The 25064-nt window shown below is 40.1% G+C and overlaps 1 protein-coding gene across 5 annotated transcripts in view; it reads left to right on the forward strand.

Moving 5' to 3' along the window:
- The window catches only part of SRGAP2 (SLIT-ROBO Rho GTPase activating protein 2), a 305908-nt gene that overhangs the window by 172896 nt on the left and 107948 nt on the right, over positions 1-25064 (forward strand). For all 5 annotated transcript variants that reach the window (XM_054979474.1, XM_054979478.1, XM_054979475.1 and 2 more), the window contains exon 5: positions 17880-17942. In XM_054979474.1, the coding sequence (XP_054835449.1) occupies positions 17880-17942 (63 nt within the window). The remainder of the gene's footprint in view (positions 1-17879; positions 17943-25064) is intronic.

Below are 25064 nucleotides of genomic sequence, written 5' to 3' on the forward strand. Positions count from 1 at the left end.
TCACCCCACAGATATTTCTTTTTGTCCTTGCCTTGGTTGTTGCTCTGCACCATCTAATTTTTGTCTGTTTAGATAATTTTCTATACCACTTGCTCTAATTCACACCGGTTTTCAGCTATCCTTTTAAGGAATCATCAGCCTTATTCGCTTGTTTTTATTGGTTGTCGCAACAATCTGAAATGCTGTTTGCTTTTGTGTCTGTGATGTTTCCTGTCTACATTTCTAAACTGCTTATTCCCAAATTTTATTTTAATGTAGTTTGGCCGTTTACCTGAATTCATTTTAAGCGTGTTTCTTCCACCTGAACTTTCAGCTTAGAAGCATGGTAACATTCTGTTCTTCCTCCAACAATTGCTGCCTCAGCACTTTGCAGGATGTGTAAACAGCCATCTGTAAAAATTAAGTGGTAAGGATCCAGCCACTTTCTTAAAAGTACAATTGGCCAGTGGATGACAATTCAACAGTGAAGCGCTGTTTTGAAAACCTTGGTCAGAAACATTACTTCCCTTTGCTGAGCTTCCAGCCTTGATTTATTTACTTAGTGATATATCTGACCACCCAGGAATGGTGGTGATGTGGATGAGGGAATGTGTTGAAATACAGCATGAAAATTCAAACCATTTGAACATTCTGAGGAGTCTGCTTATTTTTCTTACTGTCCATTGGTGAATAACATCTCTCTCTGTGTGTTATGTGCCGTCAAGTTGCCTTCGACCTATGGCCTCCTTGTGAATGAAACGTCTTATCGTTAACAGACATCCAGAACGTCTTATCATTAACAGACTTGCTCAGATCTTGCAAACTGGAAGGCATGGCTTCTTTGATTGAGTCTGGCCATCTCCTTTAGTTCTTCCTCTTTTCTTACTACCTTCCACTTATTATAGCATTATTGACTTTTCCAGATAATGTTGTCTTCTCATGATATGGTAGCCTCAGTTTTTGTCATTTTAGCTTCTAGGGAAAATTCAGGCCAATTTTCACTCCATCTTCTAAACCTGATCCCACTTCCCTTATAATATGCTCTGCATAGAGATTGAGCAGGTAGAGAGATAATATGCATCCTTGTTTGACACCTTTGCCAACTGGAAACCATTCCGTTTCCCCATATTCTGTCCTGACAGTAGCCTCTTGTCCAGAGTACAGGTTGCGCATCAAAACAATCAGATGTTGTGGCACCTCCATTTCTTTTAAGACTCTCCATAGCTTTTCATGATCCACACAGTCAAAAGCTTTGCTGTAATCTATAAAACACAGGCTGAAATTCCCTGGTATGTTCCATTAGCCATTGTAAATTTGCAATGTGATCTCTAGTGCCTCTTCCTTTTCTGAATCCAGCTTGAACATGGCATCACTCATTCCATATATGGTAAGAGTCTTTGCTGTAGAATTTTGAGCATCACTTTGCTTGCATGGGAAATTAATTCGATGGTCTGATAGTTGCTGCACCCTTTGGCATCCTGTTGTTTCGGAATTGGAATATAGACTGAGAGTTTCCAGTCTGTGGGCCATTGTTTTGTTTTCCATATTTGTTGACAAATTCCTGTTAAAATTTCTCAATTTCTGTAGTTTGAAATAGCTCTATTGGTATTCCATCTACTCCAGGTGCTTTGTTTCTCTCAATTGCTTTTAGTGCAGCTTTCACTTCACTTTCTAAGTTTTCTGGTTCTTTGTAAAAAATGCTTCTTCAAAGGTATTTGTCATCTTTCCATCTCCTCTGTATAGTTCTTCAGTGTATTATTTCCATCTTTCCTTTATTTTGTCTTGCTCAGACATTGTATTTCTGTGTTGATCTTTCAGCATCCCAAGCCATGGCTCGAATTCCCCTTTGATTTCCTGGATCTTGTAGAACAGATCTCTTGTTCTTCCTTTTTTATTGTTCTCTTCTATTTCTTTGCACTGGTTATTATAACAATTTTTTGTCTCTGCATGCAAGTCACTGAAAAGTTGCATTTAAGATTCTGACTTTATTTCTGTCATCTTTTGCTCTTGCTTTTGCTTCTTGTCTGTCTTTAGCAATTTTAGGTTTCCTGAGTCATCCATTTAGGCTTCTCCTTTCTTTTGGCTACAAGAATAGTCTTTGCACGTTCTTCCTTGATATCTCTGGTTTCATCCCATAGTTCACAATCAGTTAAATTTAGTATTACAAATCTGTTCTCCCTCTGACATGGAGGACATCTTGGGAAAGAACTAAGAATTTTATTTAGATTGTATTTTGGCACTATGATTCTTTTAACCTTTATTCTAATTTTGTATGTTAGTAACTGTACTAATTGGATATTAGTAACTATATCACAGTCAGTTCCTGGTATTGTTTTAGCAGAGAAAATAGAGCTTCTCCAGCTTCTGCTTCTAATTATGTAATCTGTTTGGTTCCTATATTGGTCACCTGGTGATTTCCACGTATATGATCATCTTTTTGGTTGCCTGAAGCATGTGCTAGCAATGAATAGGTTGTTGGCGCCACAAAATTCTGATCTCTCTCCTGCTTCATTTTGTGATCCTAGTCCAAATTTTCCAACAATGTTTAATTCTGCTTTGTCTCCTACTTTTGCAATTCCAGTCACCTATGATTAGCAGCATATCTTGTTTAGGTATATGATCAATTTCTTCTTGGACAATGGTGTAAGAGTGTTTGATTTCTTCCTCTTCAGCATTTGTAGTTGAAGCATAACTTTGAATGACAACTATGTTAATAGGTCTTCCACAAAGTCTGATTGATATTAATCAATATCAGTTGTAGCTCTTGACTGCTTGTGCTGTCTTGCCTCACTTTTAGAGCAACACTTTTTCATTTGAGTTTGTCATTTTCACAGTAAAACACTTTATGATCTTCTGACTGAAAATGTCCTGAGTGAGTCCACATTAGTTCACTTGCATCCAGGATTGCATCCAGGATTACAAACACATGTAAGCAAAGCAAAAACCCCTTTGCTGTAAAGAGTAGACCACTGCTCAGTTTCATGTTTCTGCTTCTAACTAGTACTGACCTCAGCTAAATGCCGATAAACAAGCGGTATAGATTACTGCTTTCCTCTGTTGAGGGAATGCTGAAAAAATGTTGCCAATTTGAAAAACTCTTATGCTTGTATTGTAAGGAAGTGATCAATCAGAAAAATCATTTACTATTAGATTAGTCTTTTTTCCTCCTTTTATTCCTTGTTAGTTAATGCTTGTGACTTTTTAAATCTGATCTAAATTGTGTTATAGAGTAATCTAGAGCCAACTGGCTATTTTTTTCATATCTTAATGGTTTGATACCAACCAGTAACTTTGCTTCCTTGACCCTGTCATTGGTTCAGTGCAAATAAAACACTACTTCATTGTGTTACCATTGTTAGTAAATAGGGAAGGCACATGAGATCAGCACTCTTCTTCCTCTTCCCCCATGTATGTGGACATTTCCTTCCCTCCTTTTTTTTAGAATGGTAGTTAACGTTTCATTTAATAATAATAACAACTACAACAACAACATTCGATTTATATACCGCCCTTCAGGATGACTTAACACCCACTCAGAGCATTTTACAAAGTGTGTCATTGTTATCCCCACAACAAAACACCCTGTGAGGTTGATGGGGTTGAGAGAGCTAGAAGCTGTGACTGACCCAAGGTCACCCAGCTGGCTTCAAGTGGAGGAGTGGGGACTCAAACCTGGTTCTCCAGATTAGAGTCCTGAGTTCTTAACCACTACACCAAACTGGCTCTACACCAAATTTAGTGACAAACCACAGACTGAAGTCATTTGTGAAGCTCCTCCCTCACTAGCACTCCCATCTGACTGTCAGCCATGCCAGCTTCCCAAGACAGGTGTCCTCAAGCCTCAGATGGGCAGGGATTGCACCCCCTTGTTCCTTCACCTGCCAAGGAAGTGACAGCATTCCCCAGTTGCCCCTCCCTGAGCTTCCTCCTCAGCCCTCATAGGATCCTGCTTTTAAAGGATTCCCCCTTTCCCATGTCCCTTGGTTTCTTCACAATCCTCAGCCAACCTTCCTGAATGGCCCTTTGCTCAGCCTATCCAATGGGAGGGCTAGGTAAACTCTGCAGTCTCCCAGCCCATCCCACTTCATTTCAGTCCTGGGTGGGGCATTTATGCTTCCCCCTTCCTGGCTCACCCTTGCTCCTTCTGAAGCTTCTCCAGTGGCTCCCTCAGTGGTCTAAGGGCTGTGCTTTCCCCATCCAGGCTGCCAAAAACCTTCTGTGGGCCTGGCTGAGGTTGAGATGCCTGTGCTACTGCAGGTAGAAGGTGAGGCACCTCTGTGGCTAGGGGTTGCTGCTCAGGGTTGGGCATGGGCATCGGTAGCTGCCATTCTGGCGGGGAAGGTGGCTGTAGTAGTGGTGCCAATGGAGGGCCTGGGGGATGGTGCCTGCTGCTGAAGGGCGGGGAGTGAGACAGAAAGGAGGATCATGTTGCCAGACACAGTGATGGCAACACTCAGAGGATGTTCCAGGCATAAGGGTCAGCAAGGAAGAATGATCAGATCTACATAAGGAGTCAGGAGACTCTTAGATGGCTGAAGGTGGTAAAGTTGAAGGGGCAAGTGACATAAACATGTATGAGGGTAGAGAGGTGATGCTTTAAAAGAGTCTTTTAAAGGAGTTCAGCCTGGATGCAGAAGGGGATGGGAAACCATTGTTTGAATTTCAGGCGAGCCATGAACAATCTTGGCATTACAGTTCTATTTATTTATTTATTTAGTACATTTTTGTCACTGCTCCAGGAAACCTGTCCAAGGCAGCTTCTAGATAAGATCTGTGTCTTTGGGGCATCGAAGCCAGTATGCAACAGCCATTTTGAGAATCAAATACTGTCCGCTAAAAAGCCTCCTGAACTTCTCCACACACCAGAGAAATAATTCTACCTTTTCCAAATCTTGTAAAAAAATGATGATTGAATCCACTGATAGTTTCCACTGATGGCAGGAGTTTTCATCATCAGTGCATGAATTCCTCACCTCCCTCATCTTGCTGAGCCCCCAGATGCTGCTCCAGAACAGCATAAGGAGGGTGTCAGAAGTCTGCAGCAGGACTTGGTGAAAATCACTTCCCCCTTCAGAAATCCTCTGGTGGATCCCACCTATTGTTGTTAATTCTCAGGTTTTGTTGTTTTTGGTATGGCTGTTGCCAGATCCCTTACACTGGAAAACTTGTCAACAGACAATTCCAGTGGCTGGTATCCAAAGATCAACACAGCCCTTCCTCATGCTTAAGGAATTTTATATATCCCACTTCTTATTTTCCATGTTTCTTGCATTTTGTCAGGCAGGAATGGGCAGCTAATGGGCCACATTAGTAACGACTAGTGGGCCAGAGGAACACATTGATTTGGGTCAGTTGTTCATAAATAATTGGCATATTCTGAATACAAAATATTTCATATAGAATTGGTGGGTAGCAGACAGCAAGTTGTCATTCTATATTGCATTAATTCTTTTTTGTCAGTTCATGCAGTTTCTGCTGTGTGAACCCTTTTCCAGGGTGTGCTGAAACTCATGGAAGGATGTCCATTTAAGTTTTATTGTACTGTTATATGTCCATTTCAGAGAACTATGTCTGGTATGGTGCAGAAAGAATAACACTCATTAACATAATGTTTGAAAACACAATAACTGATTTCTTAAATATTTTTCCTCTGCATTCTTATATTTTCAATTGTATTTTAAATTTGTTTCTGCACATCTAGGACTTTTCTATTGTTATTGTTACTATTATTGCTAGTGATGGTGGGATGGCTACAAAGAACTCTTAAGAGAAGAGCAATATTCTCCTCCTGCCTGCTGCCTCGTCTCCTTTCTCTCTCATTCTTCCAGTGACACCTTTTCCTCTGTGCCACTTCTGGCTGCTCTCTACACTTGCCTTTCTCCCTTCACTCTGCCACCTCATCTTCCTCCTCACCATTCTTTTCACTTGCCCACCTACTGCCTCTCCTTACCCATATCACCCTGCTGACCTCTCCACCTCTTTCCTTCTCAGGTTTGGCCTACCACTGCATTTCCCCTTCCTTTCTGCCCATGCTGTGGCTGCATGTATGGAGCTTCTAGGCAACCTCTGAGATTTCTCAGCATCACGTGATTTCATTTTCCTTCCTGTAAACTGAGCATTTGGGGGAGCTTTTAAAAGCCAACTCATTTCTTTTCTTTCAGATTTTTTTTAAAGTTGGGGCTGCCCAGTTTTGTAGAAAAATTGCCACAATTTGTACATGATCTGGAGCCATTTTAAGAATGAGATACAAATATTACAATCAGAAATCTTAACTAAAACTTTGGTCTGTATGTCCTTTCATAAACTGCATTCACTGCTTTTTTGCCACTTAAAAAAGGAAAGCAAACGCATTGTCCACACAGAAATTATTTTTACACATCTGTCAGTATCAGCATAAAGATTTGCTTTGCATAGAGCACTCATTCTACTACATTGGCAGTTCCAGATGAAGTCCCTGTCCAAAAAATAAATTACAAGCAAAAATGATGCCAACCAGTGTGTTGCAGCAGGCTTGTGTAGCTTGCCATTCTCGGCCTTCTTACATACTGCCTTCCAAATAACCAGAATAAATTAGATTGAATGCAGACTAGAGGCTGCTATTGTGGCCCACGGGGTGGTTGTGTTGCCTCTTATGCTTTGCTTAACATACTCAGGTTGGAAGACCTATCCAGATAACATATATGCAGAGCAGATGAGGCATTCTCCTGGAAGTGATTTGGATTTATTTAATGTGATGTTGGACAGAGTGAACAGCCTAGTGATGGTGTTGGAAAGCAATGTCTGCACTTTCAAAAATCCATTGTCTTTTTGCACTAAAAACATAATCAAAGGAGCAAAAGCTGAACTGCAGACAATTATTATGCTAGGTAATGTGAATCAGAACTTTCTCAATTTCAGCCGCATTCCCAAGATTACCAATATGATCAGAATTACTAATCTCCCTCTTTAAAATATTCCAGTGCATTTTCTTCCCACATTTTATAATAAATTGCAATTTAATTTTTCCAAAACCAAAAAAGGATTCTACTGGCATTTTAAAGAATAACAAAATTTCGTTTTGACATGGACTAGAGTTCACTTCTTCGGATGCAATGCAATGACTTTTCACTAGCCAGACCTTTTATGTTGAAGGTGTGAGGAGGGTTAAAGAGCCATGAAATGTAAGACGTATGAGTTAGAATTACATTACATTGCATCTGGTGAAGGGCTCTAGATCACTAAAACTTAAATTTTGTCTTGAAATCAGATTCCACTCTGTTTTGAGTGTTCTATTTGGAAGGAACATCAAAGCATCTCTGAAAAGGTATTATCTACTAGTATTTGACATATGCAGTGAAAACCTAGTGCCATAGGCCTGTGCTGAGTTCATTGGGGAAGGTTGTGGAAGAGATCAGTGCTGGCCATAAATTGTCCTACTTGCTTGTGCTCTCTTCTGAAATCCTTTTTTTGCAGATACATTCTGTGTTCCTTGGGTCATGCTGGGTAGAAAAGAAGGATTTCCTTTCCAGTTTGGCAGAATGAGAGTGCTTTTGGTCTTCCATCTCTGATGCTGTAACTGCAATAGAAAGTCCTAGGAAATTGGATTCCATATTAAAAATCATTACAGCCTTATCTATAGAAGCATGAATCATGCTGATTCGATACCCTGTGAATGAATTAAACCTTTAAACTGGTTAAAGTACCCCTCGCTTCAAGCAATTGATTCATATTTCTTAGTTTGGAAAAGTAGAATTATTATTTCTATGTTTAATAATAATTGTGTGTATGTTAAGTAAGTAGGAGGGGAATAGCTACCATCTTCACCACCTTCTCTAATTTTTTTTATTAACTACATTAACTAACAATACAGAGGAAAGGAAGAGGAGCAAGGGAAGGAAAGAAAAAACAACAACAACATATAACAACACTACACTACACAGAATGCTTTCCCTTCATACTGCCATTATTAGAAAAAAAAAATTTTTTAACTTTGTATAATATTGATGGAGTGGTTGACCTTGCAAAATACAAATTACAATTCAAATTAAGTCTTCCTCCCCCTCCTGGGTCCCGGACGCAATTCTCTCTGAGCAACTGCAGCCGCAGTGCTCGTTTCCTCCCCCCCCCCCCCTCAGACTTCGCCTTTTCTTCTTGCTTGGTGTCCCGCTGAAATTCCGGATTTTTGTCCTCAAAATCCCTTAGTTGATCTTCTTTTTTTTTTTTTTTTTTTTTTTTTTTTTGAAAAATTTTTTATTGGGTTAGAACATTTTTATTTTTACATTACAATCAATTTTCCCCTAATTTTTCGTTTCTAACCCCCTCCCTTTCCCCCCCTTTTGTTGACTTCCAACAGCTTTCCCACCCTCTGTCCCTTTTCCCTTACTTCTATTAAATTCCTCTGTCTAAAACAGATATACATTCTCCATTATATTAAGCAGTGCATCATTAACTCCTTTAATTATTATACACCCAAACTATACGTCTTTAGATAAACAATTTATCCCATTTTCCAGTTTTGAATAATTCTATATAAACCTATATATCATAAACCATAAAAATTTCCCACATTTAAATCAAACAATTTGATTTGTTCTCTATATATTACTCATTTCAACTTTTTATGGTAATTCTATATAACTCCTCAGATACTCAATCAATTTAACTCTTCTATACATTCAGTTTGGTGCATATAAATCTTGTCAAAGAAAGAAAATATTGTTAGTTAGTCAATCCTCATGTTTAAACCTTATCATTAATTATTCTCTATCAGTTGACCTATACATATCTATATATATCTCAATCAATTAATCTAACTGCTTATAAATTCACATTTCTCTTCCTCCCCCGGTAAAGTCACCCCTCTCTTTTATACTTTTATTATATTTCAGTAGTTCTCAAACTGCCACAGTTTTCCTCCCACCTCCCATTTCTTCTCCAGGTATTGTTTCAGCTTCTCCCAGTCTGTGTTGAACTGCCCTGAGTCCAGATCTCTCAGTTTTCTTGTCATCTTGTCCATTTCAGCCATATACAGCAATTTGTAGATCCAATCTTCAATAGTTGGTACTTCTTGTACTTTCCATTTCTGCGCATACAAAAGTCTAGCTGCTGCAGTCATATAAAAAATCAACGTCCTATGATGGGCTGGAATTCCCTCCATTCCCAAGTTTAGCAGCAGGAGTTCTGGGTTCTTATTTATTTGAAACTGTAAAATTTCACTCATTTCTCTTATTATTTCCCCCCAGAACTGCCTAGCTACCTCACACGACCACCACATATGTTAGAGGGAGCCCTCATGTTTCTTACATTTCCAGCATTTATTAGAAGTATTCAAATTCCCTAGCGCAATCTTCTTTGGTGTCATGTACCAACGATAGATCATTTTGAAAATGTTCTCTTTAATATTAATACATGTCGTTGTCTTCATTGTAGTTTTCCACAAGTATTCCCATGCCTCCATTGTTATTTCTTTATTGAAATTTATAGCCCATTTCACCATCTGTGTTTTAACTATCTCATCCTCAGTATACCATTTCAGCAATACTTGGTATACCTTGGATATTCTTTTCTTGTCTTCTTTAAGAAGGGTCTGCTCTAGTTCCGAGTTCTCTGTTCGTATGCCCCCTTTTGCAAAGTCTGAGTTGTATAAGTCTCTAATCTGTCTATACTGAAACCAATCATAGTTAGGTGATAGTTCCTCTTGCGTCTTTATTCTAAGTTTAGATACTTCAATCTTAGTTATTTCTTTATACATTAAACATTGTTGTTCATTATCCACAGCTCTCGGATCTATCACCTCATATGGAACCACCCACAAGGGGGTTCCTTCTTGTAAGTAAGTTCTATACTTCTTCCAGATTGTAAATAGACTTCTCCTTACAAAATGATGCAGGAACATCGAGTTGACCTTTACTTTGTCATGCCATAGGTATGCGTGCCATCCAAAAATTTTTTTATATCCCTCTAGGGCTAATAGTTTCTTATTCTTTAATGTCATCCACTCTTTTAGCCAAACTAGGCAGATTGCATCATGGTAAAGTCTCAGATTGGGCAGTTGCATTCCGCCTCTCTCCTTTGCATCTTGTAAAACTTTTACTTTCACTCGAGGCTTCTTGCCTGCCCAAACAAAATCTGATATTTTCCTCTGCCATTTTTCAAATTGTTTAGAGTCTCTGATGATTGGTATTGTCTGTAACAAAAACATTACTCTTGGTAACACATTCATCTTAACTGCTGCAATCCTGCCCAACCATGACAGGTTCAATCTATTCCATTTGATCAAGTCTCTCTCTATCTGAGTCCATAATTTTTCATAATTATTCTTGAACAAATCTATATTTTTTGCAGTCAGCTCAACTCCCAAGTATTTCACCTTACTAGTTACTTCACAATCCGTTGTTTCCATTAACAATTGTTGTTTCTGCTTAGTCATGTTTTTGCATAATATCTTTGACTTCTTTTTGTTAATGAAGAAACCTGCCAAATCTCCAAACTCCTTGATCTTGCCTATCACTTTTGGCATGTTCTCCAGTGGGTCTTCTACAATTAACATTATGTCGTCTGCAAATGCTCTGACCTTATATGAGTAGTCCTTTATTTTTATTCCTCGTATTTCCTCATCTTGTCGAATTTGTATCATCAGAATCTCCAATACTAAAATGAACAACAATGGAGATAACGGGCAACCTTGTCTTGTTCCTTTACTAATCGTCAATTTTTTGGTCAATTCATCATTCACTACAATTGCTGCAGTCTGGTCTCTATAGATTTCCTTGATTGCTCTGACGAATCTTTCTCCCAGTTGTAGCTTTTCCATAGTGGCAAACATAAAATCCCAGTTTAAATTGTCAAACGCTTTTTCAGCGTCTACAAAGAAGAAACCAACCTCTTTGTCACAACGCTTGTCGTAGTATTCAATAGCATTGATCACTGTCCTTAAGTTGTCTCTTATTTGTCTGTCTGGCAAAAAGCCTGCTTGTTCCTCCTCTATGACTTCCGAGAGCCACCCCTTCAATCTCTCCGCCAATATCTTCGCAAAAATTTTATAGTCATTATTGAGTAGTGATATAGGCCTATAATTTTTCACGCTAGTCAGATCTTGGCCCTCTTTTGGGATCAATGATATATTCGCTTCGCTCCAAGTGTCTGGAATTCTTTGATCCCTAAAAACTCCGTTCATCACCTCTTTTAGGAATGGTGCCAGTTCATTGGCCATTGTCTTATAAAATTTAGCCGTAAGTCCATCTGGCCCTGGCGCCTTTCCTAGATTTGCGGATTGTATTGCCATATTTATTTCCTCATCAGTTACTTCACTGTTCAACTTATTTCTCCAAGCTTCCGAGATCTCTGGAAGTTTGGTTTTCTCCAAATATGATGCTATTGATTCTTTGTTTACTTCTTTTTTATTATACAGCTTAGCGTAAAATTTATAAAAGGCTCTGCTAATGGTAGTCTGCTCCAAATACGTTTTGTTTTCTTCACAAATTTTATTTATTATTTTCTTTTCCCTTTTCTTCTTTAATTGCCATGCCAAATATTTCCCAGGTTTATTAGCACCCTCAAAAGCTTTTTGATTCAGTCTTTTAAGGTTCCACTCCAATTCTTTGTTACTCATTGCTGTTAACTGTTCTTGAAGAATTTTGATTTCCTGATGTATTTTCTTTTTCCCTGGTCTCTTTTTTAACTGTACTTCTTTGGCCTTTATTTTCTCCTCAATCTCTTGTCTTTTCTCCTCTTTCTTTTTCCTTGCTCTACCATTTAAGTCCATTAGTATGCCCCTTACAACCGCCTTGTACGCGTCCCAAACTTTACTGGTTGGTACTTCTTTATTCACGTTGTATTGTATAAAAAACTTAGTCTCTCTTCTCAGTGTTTCCATATTCTCACTTTCCTGTAACAGGTCCTCATTTATTCTCCAGGCTTTCCTTTTTCTCCTTTTTCCAAATTTCCACATAATTGGGTTGTGATCTGAGCCTACCATCGGCATTATTTCTACCTCCTTAGTCCATAGCGCTAAGTCCTTTGAGGCCCAGATCATATCAATTCTTGATAATGTAAGATGCCTTGCAGAATAAAAAGTAAACTGTTTGGTTTTAGGATATTCTCTCCTCCATACGTCTTCGAGAGTCTCTTGTTGAATCAACTCAAAAAAAAGCTTTGGCAATAGTCCTCTTTTCTTTTGTGCTTTTGTAGTCTTTTTGTCTAATTCCAAATCTGTCACTCCATTGAAATCTCCAGCAAGAATTATCTGGTCATATACAAGATCGTCCCTTAGTTGATCTTCTGATATTATCTTGTAAGCTTGATCTTTGTAACTGAACCAGATACCTTCCAGAAATAGCCATTTGTACTTTATTCCACGTTCCCTCAGGAGCTGCGAGCTTTTTATACTTAAATCTTCTTTTCCGAACTAAAAATGGGACGTCTTTCAGTATCTTGACTTTATTGCCCAAAAAGTCCAGATCCGCGTTGTATGAGTTGTATAGGATAGTGTCTCAGGTCCTTTTAGATGAAAAATCGATGATGATCTTGCGAGGCAGCTGACGCTTCGTTGCATATTTTGAAGAAGCCCGACGGACTTCCAAAATGGCGCTTTTAACCTCTTCTTTAGTTGCCTTCGCAGGTGTCGCCAATAGTTCCGAGACCAGACCCCATAAATCCTCATTTTCCTCCTCTTTCACGTTCTGGAGGCGCAAAATTGTCTGTGTTCGTTCCACTTGTAGCCCGATCAGCTGGTTCTCCACCAGCTTTAACTCTTTATTCGTAGCCTTCACGAGTGACGCACTTTCCCGAGCAGACTTCTCTGCCCCCCCGCTACTTCCTTAATGGTTTTCACTTCGCTCTCAATTAAGCCCACCCTTTGATCTGTTTCATTCAGCTTGTCAACAAAGGGTTTTATGGCTTCGATAACCGACCTCTTCACCAATTCCTCGAGCGACTCTCCTTTCCCCTGCAGGGCAGCCGAGATTTGCTGCCATTTTAGGGGGGGGGGACCGCCAGCCGGATTCTGAAACTCAGTGAGGGGGAAGAACGAGCCTTCTTAGCTTCAGATCCCACCACTCCTTCGCGTGCGCTTGTAATAACAGAAGGGATTCGCTTACTTACAGGCTTCCGCCTAGTTCTACTCTTTGCCGTTTTCCATGGCCCGGCAGCACTCGAGGTGCCGCGCACGTCTGCCGGCCTCCATAGGGACAAACGGGCAATTTACCCCCCACATTGATTTTCGGGGGGCTCTTCCCGCAGCGTCCCGGACCCTGACTCCCTCACTGGGAGTCCTGGGGGCTAATCTTTGCAGATCAGCTGCCCGGTCAGGGTGCTCGGGCGCTTCCTCCTGGACCTGCGGAGAGGAGCGTCCGACATGGCCGAGAAAATGAAACCGAATCACCACCTTCTCTAATTTTGATGTTTCTAACCATTAATTCATATTATCTTGATTCTCATACTTATGAAAGAGTATGATTATGGCTTTATTCCTATTCTGTGAGTAAACATGGGTATAAAATTACTGATAGAGGAGTTAAAATGTTAAGAATTAGCTGAGTTTTAACTCTGTGCATTTGAGAGAGTTTCTACTGCTTAATATGTGTATCTGCTGTCATGGTCCTGTTTGTATATGTTAGTCAATCACAGCTGTTCAGCATATTCTGTCCCTAGGTGTGAGTAAGTGGAATTTCCACTTAAAGTAGTCATGAAAATGTGAATTCTAGTTGACTGAAATGTTTTTTTGGTTCCAAATTTTCTCTGGATTTTATAGAAAGTTTTGTTTTCTAGTAACTAAGCCTTCAATTTGAATGTATGGTACAACAGGGATTGTTTTATTGCTTTATGTTTTCATCCAGTTACAAACTTGTTCTAATGACTGGTCAGCATTCTGTTGCAAGATAGTTTGTGCATGTCAAAATTTGTAACTCCGCTCTCAATCAGTACTATTTAGCACTAAACTGGGAGGACAAACAAGGACTTGTAGCTGGTTTGTTAGCAAATCACAGAAAAAAACCCTGTAGTTTACAAATAAACCAGGTTCTCTTATGTAAGTCTGGTAAACTAATCAGAGCGTATTCCACAAACTGCTTAAACAACCTGCAGTTTATGTTGATGTCTGACTGCATACTTGAACTCAGCTCTGAAGCTTGGCCTCTTCTAACGTAAAAAAACTTATGGGTCCTCTGCTTAAAGTAATGCATTTCCTGTTCTGAGGGTCAAACTGTTGAAAAAATTAAATATTAGAGAAATGCTCTGATTTTGAAATCAGAAATGCACAAATAAATAAAACAGAGGTCCTCCCCCTTTCTTCTTTTTCTTTCCCCTTTCCTTCTGCTGTATAGGAAAGAACTAGGTCTGTACTCAGGGAATGGGAACAAGGATGAGAGCCATACTAGGTTTTGTATGAGAAATAATTGTCCCTTTGTGTTCTTGTCAGGTTTTTCCTTCGAAGAATTTCCCCTGAAGTGCCCAGTTTCCTTCTTTGTCATGCTTTAAGGTGGCTAATTACATTTTTAAGGGGTGTAATGTAGGGCACTCTGTAGATCAGAGAGCCACTGTTCTAGTTCCTTTTACACAGTATAGTAATCTTGGATGACTGTTACAAGACTATGATTGTTAACTGTGCCTCTATGTCAGCAAAGCTTTAGGTTTCCAAAGGCCCCTTTCATTTTAAATGGCATAAGGTTTCACATTGCTTATAAAGCACAATACCAGTCTCCATAGGGAGCCGGGGCTAAAGCACTAAGTCACAATAATTTCAGCAGCCTGTTCAAATAAACAGGGATACTATCTAATATATCGCTTCTCAGGATTGTCATTGGCAGGGAAGGAAACATCTGCCGGGGTTTAATTGTCATTTTATTGGTTTCATTCTCTTCCAAGTGTCATGAGTTGAGCTGTGCAAGTTGCATAATTGTGCAATATTACTGACAGTTGTGCCATGAATATAAAGAGATTTCTTTTGGTCCCCGACACAATTTCTGCCCTTAGACAAGGAAAACCATGTTTCAGAACATCAAACAGCTGTTGCAAGGAAGTAAAAAGGACAATATGTTGCCCAGCAATCAAATTTTTAACTATATAGGCCAATATTTACTAATTTATCCTACCCCTCCTCCAAGGAACTTGGGACAGTGTTCATCTTTTTCAGCTCCTCCATGTTATCGCAGTATCCCTGTGAGACTGGTTAGGCTCAGCGAGAGTGACTGGCTCAAGGTCACCAAGCAGGCTTTATGACACAGTGGTCTCCCAGGCCCTAGTGTGATACTGTAACTTTATCACGAATAAGTTGCCATCAGTTTATCAGTATATGGTATGGACAAAACAGTGTAGGTGACTTCCGTGACAAGGGCTTAATATAGGTTTATTCCCCATTTCCTCAAAAAAGCAAAATGTCATTCCCTCTCTTGTTATGTTGAGAGTTCCCTCAAGTCATACCTGACTAATGGTGACCTCTGGCAGGGTTTTCATGGCAAGAGACTAGCAGAGGTGGTTTGCCATTGCCTGGTCTTCGTTGGAGGTCTCCCATCCAATTACTAACCAAGTCTGACCCTGCTTAGCTTCTGAGATTTTACAAAATCAGGCTTACCTGGGTTATGCAGGTCAGGGCTTTTTTAATTTAAAGGCATACTATATGATACATTGAACAAGATCTGCATCTAGTGCACTTTATTTCTGAAACAATCTCCTCCTGAAACATTTGAACTACTTCTTGGGGGGCCAGCTGAGTTGGTTCAAGATGGCTATGCTTTTCTCCACAATGAAGAGATGTGTAGATTCAAGTCTTAAGTCATGATTCCACATAGTCTCATTCTTGCTGACCTTATGTTCACCTGCCTTCATAATATGTTTTAAATGGTTCACAAGTCTAGGATCAGTGCAGATACCCACCTTACAGGACTGCTGCTAGCTCTCTAGGCTGGGGAACATGGTGGAAAAGAATTGTTCAAGAGGCTGGAAGTTGTGGTTTGCCATCTCTGCAGTACCATAGCAATGAAGAATAAGTTTCACTCATCTGTTTGGTGTGGGTTAGCTTTACTTCTGCTTTTACTGAAATGCTTATTGGCACCATCCATAGAAGCAGTCAGTGTTTCTTTGTTTAGCTAATGTAAACCATTTGCCAGGGTGGCATACTTCTTTTTATGTGGGCACCTTATTTCTTAAGCCAAAAACACAACTTGTTGCCAGCTGCCAGGAAGTTAAAATAAAGTAGACACTTGACTGCAGGATGGTCCAGCTGCAGCCCAGTTAACAATCATCCCTCACATTTGTGTGTAGCTTGCTTTTATTTGTTTATCCCGTTCGTGCTTCATCCTAAATCAAGCAAGTTCATGAGTCATATCACCTTAGCTTTACCCATGCAGCGCAGTAACTCACATGTCTTTTACCTCAGAGTCTTTATGTTTCAGTACAGCCCTAATTGCATTGTGGCTGTTGCTGTTAAAAATAGAAGACAATATTGTCAATTGAGGGAAATCTTGAGACTTGACTGTATATGGATATAAAGAACGTTGGGTGTGGTTTCTTTTGTGTTCTGTCTTGGCCCTGAGATTAGATTCTAAAATAAGAGCAGGCAGCTGAACTTGTAAATGGTTCAAAACACAATCCTTGCATATGTTGAGATAGAACAAAACTTCCTTCCTGGTGTTTGATAAAGTGCTTAGATATAAGCACTTCTTCATGAATACCTTGTGGTCTGTAGGAAAGCCATTACCATAGGGCTTCTTAAAGTGATTATTTTAAACAAGAAGCAGGGAAAAAATTCTATGCCTTCCTTTCCCCCTTACAAACACACACACACATAGGGGAGGCACAAAGAAGAAGGGAATAGAGAAGCGACCACACGTACATAAACTTGACTGCTATACACTGAACGAGTGGCAGCTGAATGTGTAAACTGACTTCATTGAAAAGCATAGCATTCAGTGTGATGTAAGGTGATAAGAAAATGCTGGTTGCAGTATTGGATAACATGGTGGCCTTCCATGTTATCAAGTGATGATTTCCATATAAAGTCATCACTTGATGCTGCAGTCAGAAAGTGATGAAGATGTGTGTGAAGACAGTGAAACACAAGTGCTTAACACTGCTTTCCTGCTAGAGAAACATGATTAGTAAAGTTGTGTAGGGTATTCTAGAGCTCTTTTTGGTTCTGCTTCCTAGAGCACAAGCAGCCAGTCTTGATAGAGGTGACCTGAGGTGGGTAATGTTTGCAGGAATAAACTATGTCAGAATCAGAGTATCCTCTATGAAGAAGAGTCTACATACCTGCTCCTTTTATGCTTTAAATTTGCTCGATTTGAAAAGATTTATTTCTGTTTGTCTGTGCAGCTCACCTGGATTAACATGGAACCAGCATAGACAGCATGACTGCTTTCCAGTTGTGCACTGCAGAATTAAAAAAAGAGCATAGGAAGTGGTCATCTGTTAAGATATCCTATTAGTATTACTTACATTACATAGCAAAGTGTTAGGTCTCCTGAGATACTTGAGAGTCTCTTGAAATACAGGTCTAAAATCTGTTAATTGATAGTATCACTTCCTGTTATTACCTGCAGTATTCCTCTAATTCCTATATGTTTTAATTTGTTCACTTACCTGGACTCAGCAAATGAAAAACACCAGTGGAAACAAGTAAAGCCATAAACTGCTTCTGACTGAAACTAAAGCTTCTTCTTCATGAAAAGAATGCTGACTTTGACCAGGCAGTACTGACATTTGGCTGGCTTTGTGTAGAGCCCATTTCATTTTATTAAATCTGCTTGTTTAATTTGAGTGTAATTGGAGCTAAGCTGAGTGTTTATTGGATTTGCCAGTTTGAATAATGGTGGCCAATTGTGTTTAAATCACTTGTGAGTCTTGCGGCATTCCTGCATCCACCACCCACTGCTTTCCTACCTTTTCTTCTAGTTAACCTTTTTTTTGTTTCTTTTGTTTTGTAGAGCAAAGAAGTTGGGCAGCAGCTCCAGGAAGACTTGATGAAGGTCCTGAATGAGCTCTACACGGTAAATCAAGTTGCCTTCTTGGCTCCTTTTCAGAAAGGAGAAAAGAAATGTTTGACTTTCCTCTGCCTGTTGCAACAGCAGTAGAAATCCAGCATTGGAAGTGATGAATGGAATTCAGTCTCGTTCTAAAGCAACATGTATACTCTTGTCTGCTATAAATTTCATTTTTTCAACATTTTCATTCTTTGGCTGCATCTCTGTTATCTCCTGTCATCAGATTATCTTTCAGATTGGCTTCAGACAGTAGCGAGTTTAAGGCTGCATCTTTGCATGATAAAGTAACTGCGGCTCTGAGATGAACTTCTGCTACAATCAGACTATACACAATTGGTCCCATTTATTCCATATTTAGGAATACAGACTGTATATGCTGTCAAACAATATGTGTTCTGCTAAGGTATTAATTGATTGCAGCTCCTTGTTCATCACATTTTCAAGATTATGCTGTTTTCAAGGCTGGGGAAAAGCATGCTTAGGTTTCCAAATGTATAAAATATGGTATCTATTACATCCCAACATGCTGCCTCAACTACGGTTCTATACCTGTCCCCAGAGTAGAAAACCAGAGAGTCTGCTGAGAGGCTGCTGTCATTTTGCTATAAACAAGTATGTCAAAAATCTGCTGAAATTATGCTGTACCTATGCTCAGAAAGTATTAATAAGATCTTCTGGCCTAGACCCATTGTCACTGTATCAAGTGCATCATTTCTGTACCACAGATCTGTCAAAACTGAATAATTGATCTTGGTAAACTTTTCTCTTAGTAGTGGCTTGCCACATGGGCTGATCAGTTTGATGAGCTTGTAAAGGGCATTGCACTGAATTTTTGCTTAGACTTGTAGTTTATCAATTCAGAGTTCAAAAAAAGATCATCTCTTCACTGATCGCTCCAAGTTGTCCAATTACGAATAAAAATCATACAAAAATGTATTTGATGCCACTAATAAGTTTTCTACCTTGGTCTACCCTCACACTGTCACCATTTCTTTCCCACTATTATCTTTTTCTCACTAAGAGAATGCTTGAGATGGTGGAAGATCTTGTGTTGCGTTTTCACTGTCATCAGACCTGGGCTTTTAGGCTGTCTGAAAAATGGTGTAATGTTTCTCTCATAAATACCAGGACATGAACCTGTGTCTATCCTACAACACAGAATTTTGATTTGTTTAGAGATCGGCAGAGCTACCCAGTTCTTTTCTGGATTTTTGGTAGACCCATATATTCTAAATTGTTATCTTCTGAAGTGTCACCCCTTCCAGATTCTAATCTGTTGGATGTTGGAGTCTCCATTTCTGGTGGCAGCCTAGCCTACTCAGATTGGCTGGTTCTGATGTTGCCTGTAGCTTGCCAATGCAGTAGGCTGTGCTGTGCATGAACAAGGAAATCCAGTTCTTGCTAACACATGGCTGAGAAAATGACAGCTCCTAACAGACACATCAAGGGATGAAAACCTGCCACTAACCTGAGTTCCAGCACTCATTCCATCATTTACTCTGCAACAGTTACTGGGTCAGATCACAATAAACACTAGATCTACCCTAGCCTAGTGTAGAGCCACTGTGGTGCAGCTGAAAAAGTGAACTCTAGTCCATGAAAAATTATGCCATTAGACTCCTCTTTGTTTTTGGTGCCACAGACTAACACAGCTACCTTTCTGGAACATATTATCAAGCACTCTCTTGTCTATATATTGACTAGTGGTGCATGCTGTCACCTTTCAGCAGTTTTACTTGTTGACTTAAATCATCAGAGAGAGTGGCTTGCTTAAGGCCCCTTAATGGATTGGATAGCTGAGGCAAGTTTAAAACCAGTGCCTTGGCCACTTACAACTCATTTCTTAGTCAGCCTCAGTTCTGTCTCTTTTGCTCAGTAGTATAGCCAGCATGCATGCCGAAGAAGAGCCATTGCGTAGAGAGGCAGAATAAATGTGTTCATAAGTTCACTTGCAGCTCTGGGACATTTCTTCATGCACAGCTGAATGGGATACATTTTCATGTTGATTAAATCTGTCTTCTCAGCAGCTGTGACCAAATTGTTTCTATTTTAACAACCAGGTCTTGCAAATGTTTTCTTTGGGGCAATTGCTCAGAATTCTAGGCTGCTCATAGATTTTGCCTAGTCAACAAGAGTCATTGCACAGCCAAACTCTTTTCCCACATCCCCTGTGAAAAGATGGTTCAAGAATGCTTTAGAGACCAAAACATATTGACCGTGGCATGGAGCTGAGGCTATTAATCATTGCAGTCACGGTACAGTCTGGTGCTGCTGCGCTGATATGAATCAGCAAATCACACAGGGATAGAGCTTACATCTTCTTATAACCAAATGTTTTGGATGGGATTAAAATTTTCAGAGTTCAGAGCTTGGTGTGGTGCAGTGGAATTTTTAGTACTTCACTGAATTCCAGCTGCAGATGTTTAGCATTTTGAACATTAGGCTGGTGTGGCAACATAGCAGCCGTGCTCTGCAGGAGACTGGAGGGCGCGTCTTGCTTGTGGCTTTTTTTCTTGCTTCCTGGAAAGTGGGAATAATTAGCCTTAGTAAATCAAAAAGCATATTCCTATAAGAACGTTTATGGTGCTTTGTCACAGCTCTACTGGGTCACTGTGACTATTAAGTAGCAAGATGATGTGATCGTAAGGAGTTTGAGGGAATAGATTGAGATCAGATGTGAAGAGGTGTACAAAATATATCATTTGGCCACTGCAGCAGTCAGAAATATTGCCATAGGTCATGTGAGAGTGATAGACACTTTTGTATCTTCTGGAATGGAGCTTGTGAAACTGCACCTGAAATGTAAAATAATCTTTATTTGTAAGATTGTGTATCATAGGACATAGGTTTGGCAATACATCTTGCAAGAGATAAGACTATCTTTAGGGGAACCTATAATCTTACGCTGTTATTTGGAGAGGCCATTATATACTTGGAAATGCTATGTGCATGCAGTGAAGGTATTCCTTACTTTGACTGATGATGATGAGCTGCCTGTACTTTTTCTCAATTCATTTGTGAAATCCCTCCAAGTTTAAAAGCAACTGACAACATAAGTGCTAGTGGCTTATGTTCCAAGGAGGAAGAGAGTAGCTTATTGTGCTGGTATTTTGATCTTTTCTTGTCTGTTGCCAGTTTCTAAATACCAAGTTCTGACAAATAGTGGAAATCTCTAATGGAATTCTACAAGTAGGGTACCCGCAAAGACTTTTGGAGGCATTTCATTTCCCCTCCCCCACTACTTCCTCTTTCCTGTCCCTGAAAGCCCCCTGGAGTTTCTCTCCTTTTCCTGCTTCCTTCTCTCCTACCGACCCACCAGTCATCCTTTCTTCATGGCTTCAGCTTTCCCTCCTTCCTTCCATCTGGAAACCTGTCCCTGTGACAACCTCTCCAGTGCCAGCTGCTAAGCCGGATCAAGATGCACAGTGCCAGCCACCAGCCCAGGCCAGTTGTGTGGTGGGGAACCTGTACAGACTTGCAAGGGGCACCTCACTTTCCCTGTACCCCCACCCTGCACTATTTCCGCTTTCCTTCTCCTGTCAGTCCCCATATCCTCACCTTTCCCTATTTCCTTTTTTCCTTCCCACCTATCTGCTAACCAACCAACCTTTTCTCTGTCCCCTCCGCACCCATCTTCAGCTATAATTATTAGGTAGGTAGATAAGTTTATTGCCTATAGCCACTATAATTTTTATTTATTTATTTCATTTATAGCCCACTTTTTTCCACAGTGGGGACACAAAGCAGCAGAAATGCTGCTTTGGATGGCCCCGCTTTCTGAGATTAGGTGGGTAGAAACCTGGGAGAGGGCTTTTTTGTTCATGACACCAAAACTCTGGCACTCTCTTCCCCAGGAAGATTTATCTGTCCCATTCTGCTTTCTTTTTCTGCCAGTGGATGAAGACATTTTTGTTTCATTTGGCCCTCAGTGACTTCTCCTTCATCACCAATGTTTTTAACTATTTAAACTGTTTTTAACTATTTAAAATGTTTTAATTGCTATTTTGCCCTGACCTGACTAGCCTGATCTCGTCAGATCTTGAAAGTTAAGCAGTGTCGGCTTTGCTTAGTAATTAGATGGAAGACTGCCAATGAAGACCAGAGTTGCAGAGGCAGGCAATGGCAAACTACTTCCGTTAGTCTCTTGTCTTGAAAACTCCACCAGGGATCACCATAAGTCAGCTATGACTTGATGGTACTCTCTACCACCACCAGTTACTGTTTTATATCTTTGTATGTTTTTATCTCTGGTTTACCTGTTTTAATGATGTGTGTTGTTATTGTTTTGATTTGAATTGTTTTAAGATGTGGTTTCATTTATATTTTAACGTGTTAACTGCCTTGGTTGCCCTTGTGAGGGCAGAAAGGTGGGATATAAATTTTGTTAAATAAAATAAATAAAGTCATTCCTCTCTCATCCATTTTATCCTCACAACAACCCTGTGCAGTTAGGGTGACTGTGTGACTGGCCCAAGGTCATCTAATAAGCACCATGGCAGAGTGGGGATTCTGACCTGGATCTTCCTGTCTGAAACTCTAACCACAGCAGCACTGTGGCTGTAATGGGATGGCTGCCACTGAACAGTAGCAGACTGTAGTACTTGGATAATTAGTAGTTGAGCATTTTGAGGTGATTGGCACCCCTATCCCTCTGGTTGTGGCTTGTCCACTCCTTGTTTCTCATATAAGTTCAACAGGAGAGCCTCTGTTTTGTTTGCCTATTGAACAGTAGTGGACAGCTAGGCCTGGGTGATTCATGCAAGTTGGTTGGGCTCAAGTTGCATGGTGGTTGTTGGCAGGTCACAGAAATTCAAAAGCTTAGGTAATAATATATTCATTTTTAAGAAACCACAGGACTCTTGTGGGAAGGGGTTTTAACCCTTGGTTAGTGACACTGCCAGGTCCAATATGGCATCATTTCTAGATTCAACAATCAGACTGTTGTTGCCAACGTCCATATTACACCTCTAATGGTGTAATAGTGTAGTGGTTAAGAGCATCAGGACTCTAATCTGGAGAGCTAGGTTTGATTCCCCACTCCTCCACTTGAAGCCAGCCAGGTGACCTTGGGTCAGTCACAGATCTTCCAGAGTCCTCTCAGCTCCGCCCACTCCACAGGGTGATTGTTGTGGGGATAATAATGACATACTTTGTAAACCACTCTGAGTGAGCATTAAATTGTCCTGAAGGGTAATATATAAATTGAATATTGTTATTGTTACTGATCTGATAGCCTCTGTTTACATTACTTGTAACAACCCATTCTGGATCTCATCATGTAATTTATATCATCTTTGACCATCTAGCTGTAGTAGGCATTAGTTGGTCAATGATACAATTTAATAACTGGAGCTGTGGAACAAAGAAGGCATTATGTGTAGTTTAAAATCAGGTTAAATGAGCACCTTTACTTTGTCTCCTTGCTCGATCCATTGCTGAGCAGAGTATTTGTGTGGATACTTTATTTATAGTGAATGTTGTATTACTTTGAATGTTGGAAGTTTGTAGTCCATAACCACATTAAGCCCCATTAAGAAAATTACTGAGAGGGTCCCACAGGAAGGAAGGAAATTAGTCAATTGATCGCTGGGTGCCCGGAGTGTGAAAGTGCGACAACCCATCCTGGCAGTGACTAATCGAAGTGAGTGAGAGATGTGGACAGTGATACAGACAGAGTGGTGCCAGCCCTCTTAGTGGGAGATTTTGTAAATGTCCCGCTAGTGGCAGCATGGTTATCCAGAGAGAAGCTAAGAACCCCCCCCCCCCCGGAGTCAGGTGGGCTCAGTAGAGTTGTGCACCGCCTGATAGAGGTTCAGAAAGCTGCTCTCTGATCCTCTAGGAGGACTCAAAGGCAGAACTGCACACACTGGTCAGTGATGCCGTTCTGCAACACCACCTTTCCTTCCCAGGGTTTTGTAGGGCAAAGAGGAATGCAAGCTCTGATCTGCTTGTGGCTATTGGCTGCTTTCTAAAACTTAGCCATGTGCAGTAACTCAAGTCTGGCCTGTAAATTATTCATAATGTCTCTCTTTAATGCTGGCTGGGTTTGCATTTTAACTGCAACTTCTTTCTGTAACCAAGGAGCATTAGTTAGTCATTGCAGAAGGAGCAAGAATATATTCCACTTAAAAATTGTGGTCAAGTTCAAACTGAGGTGAAACAAGCATCCATGGCTTTGTGCCTGAAAACTGAAAGAAGTTGAGGCAGGAGCTTGGCTTGTTACAAGCTTTCAAGGTTGAAACAGACATCTGTTCTCTGCTGAGCCAGTTAGTATTGAATTTCAAAGGTACTTCTCAGGGCCCCTGAGAATAATATTTAACAATAATATTTAGGAATCTTGCATCCTTTAAGCATTTGTCGCTTGCCCAACTCCTTCCTTTCCATTCCATTAAAGGACAGAAGTAATATTCAACCCAGTTTTAGGAAACATGCCCTGAGGTAAATAAATACTATGAAGTAAAAAGCTGAATTACCATGTAGTAAAGGTAAGAGTTAATACTCTAATCTGAGGTTGGCAAACTGAGCTACACTTTGCCTTCTTAAAGTTAAAAAAAATCAACTAAGTGTGCTGAAGTGTCAATAAGAGGGAAAAATTCAGGTGGTTCATTTGCCTCAGCTTGCTTATTTTCACAGAACACAAGTAAAAAGAGAAACAAAGTTGTGATCAAAAATACATTTCCACTCTGAGGGACCAAGTCTAACTTTTTTGAAAAGGTTTTCTATAACATACAACTGACATACTATTAGAACATAACAGTGTTACCCAAATTGGCAGTGGGGTGGGCAGTCTCCTTGTGAGTTTGGGGAATTAGCATTAAAGGAGACGTAGCAAAAGGGGGTAACTTAAGGATCTCCACCAATGTATAGCAGGATATTCCCTTAGAGAACTCTCAGGTGAAAAGGCAGGTGTACAACAGGAAAGATTTCTTTATTGACAATGAAATAAAAAGGCAAGCACACAGAGAACACACACGGCATGCACACAGAGCTAACTAAGTAGGCGGGAAAACAGAAGAGAGTAATTGAGATCGGGTGATATTTACCAGTCTCGGGGAGAAGGAGGAGAGGATCTGTGGAGGAGCAGTAAAGCAACCTGCGCTTCACGGTGAGGAGGCTCAAGCAAACTTG

This window comes from Eublepharis macularius, chromosome 5 (genome assembly GCF_028583425.1).
Source record: "Eublepharis macularius isolate TG4126 chromosome 5, MPM_Emac_v1.0, whole genome shotgun sequence".
NCBI classification, from domain to species: Eukaryota; Metazoa; Chordata; class Lepidosauria; order Squamata; family Eublepharidae; genus Eublepharis; species Eublepharis macularius.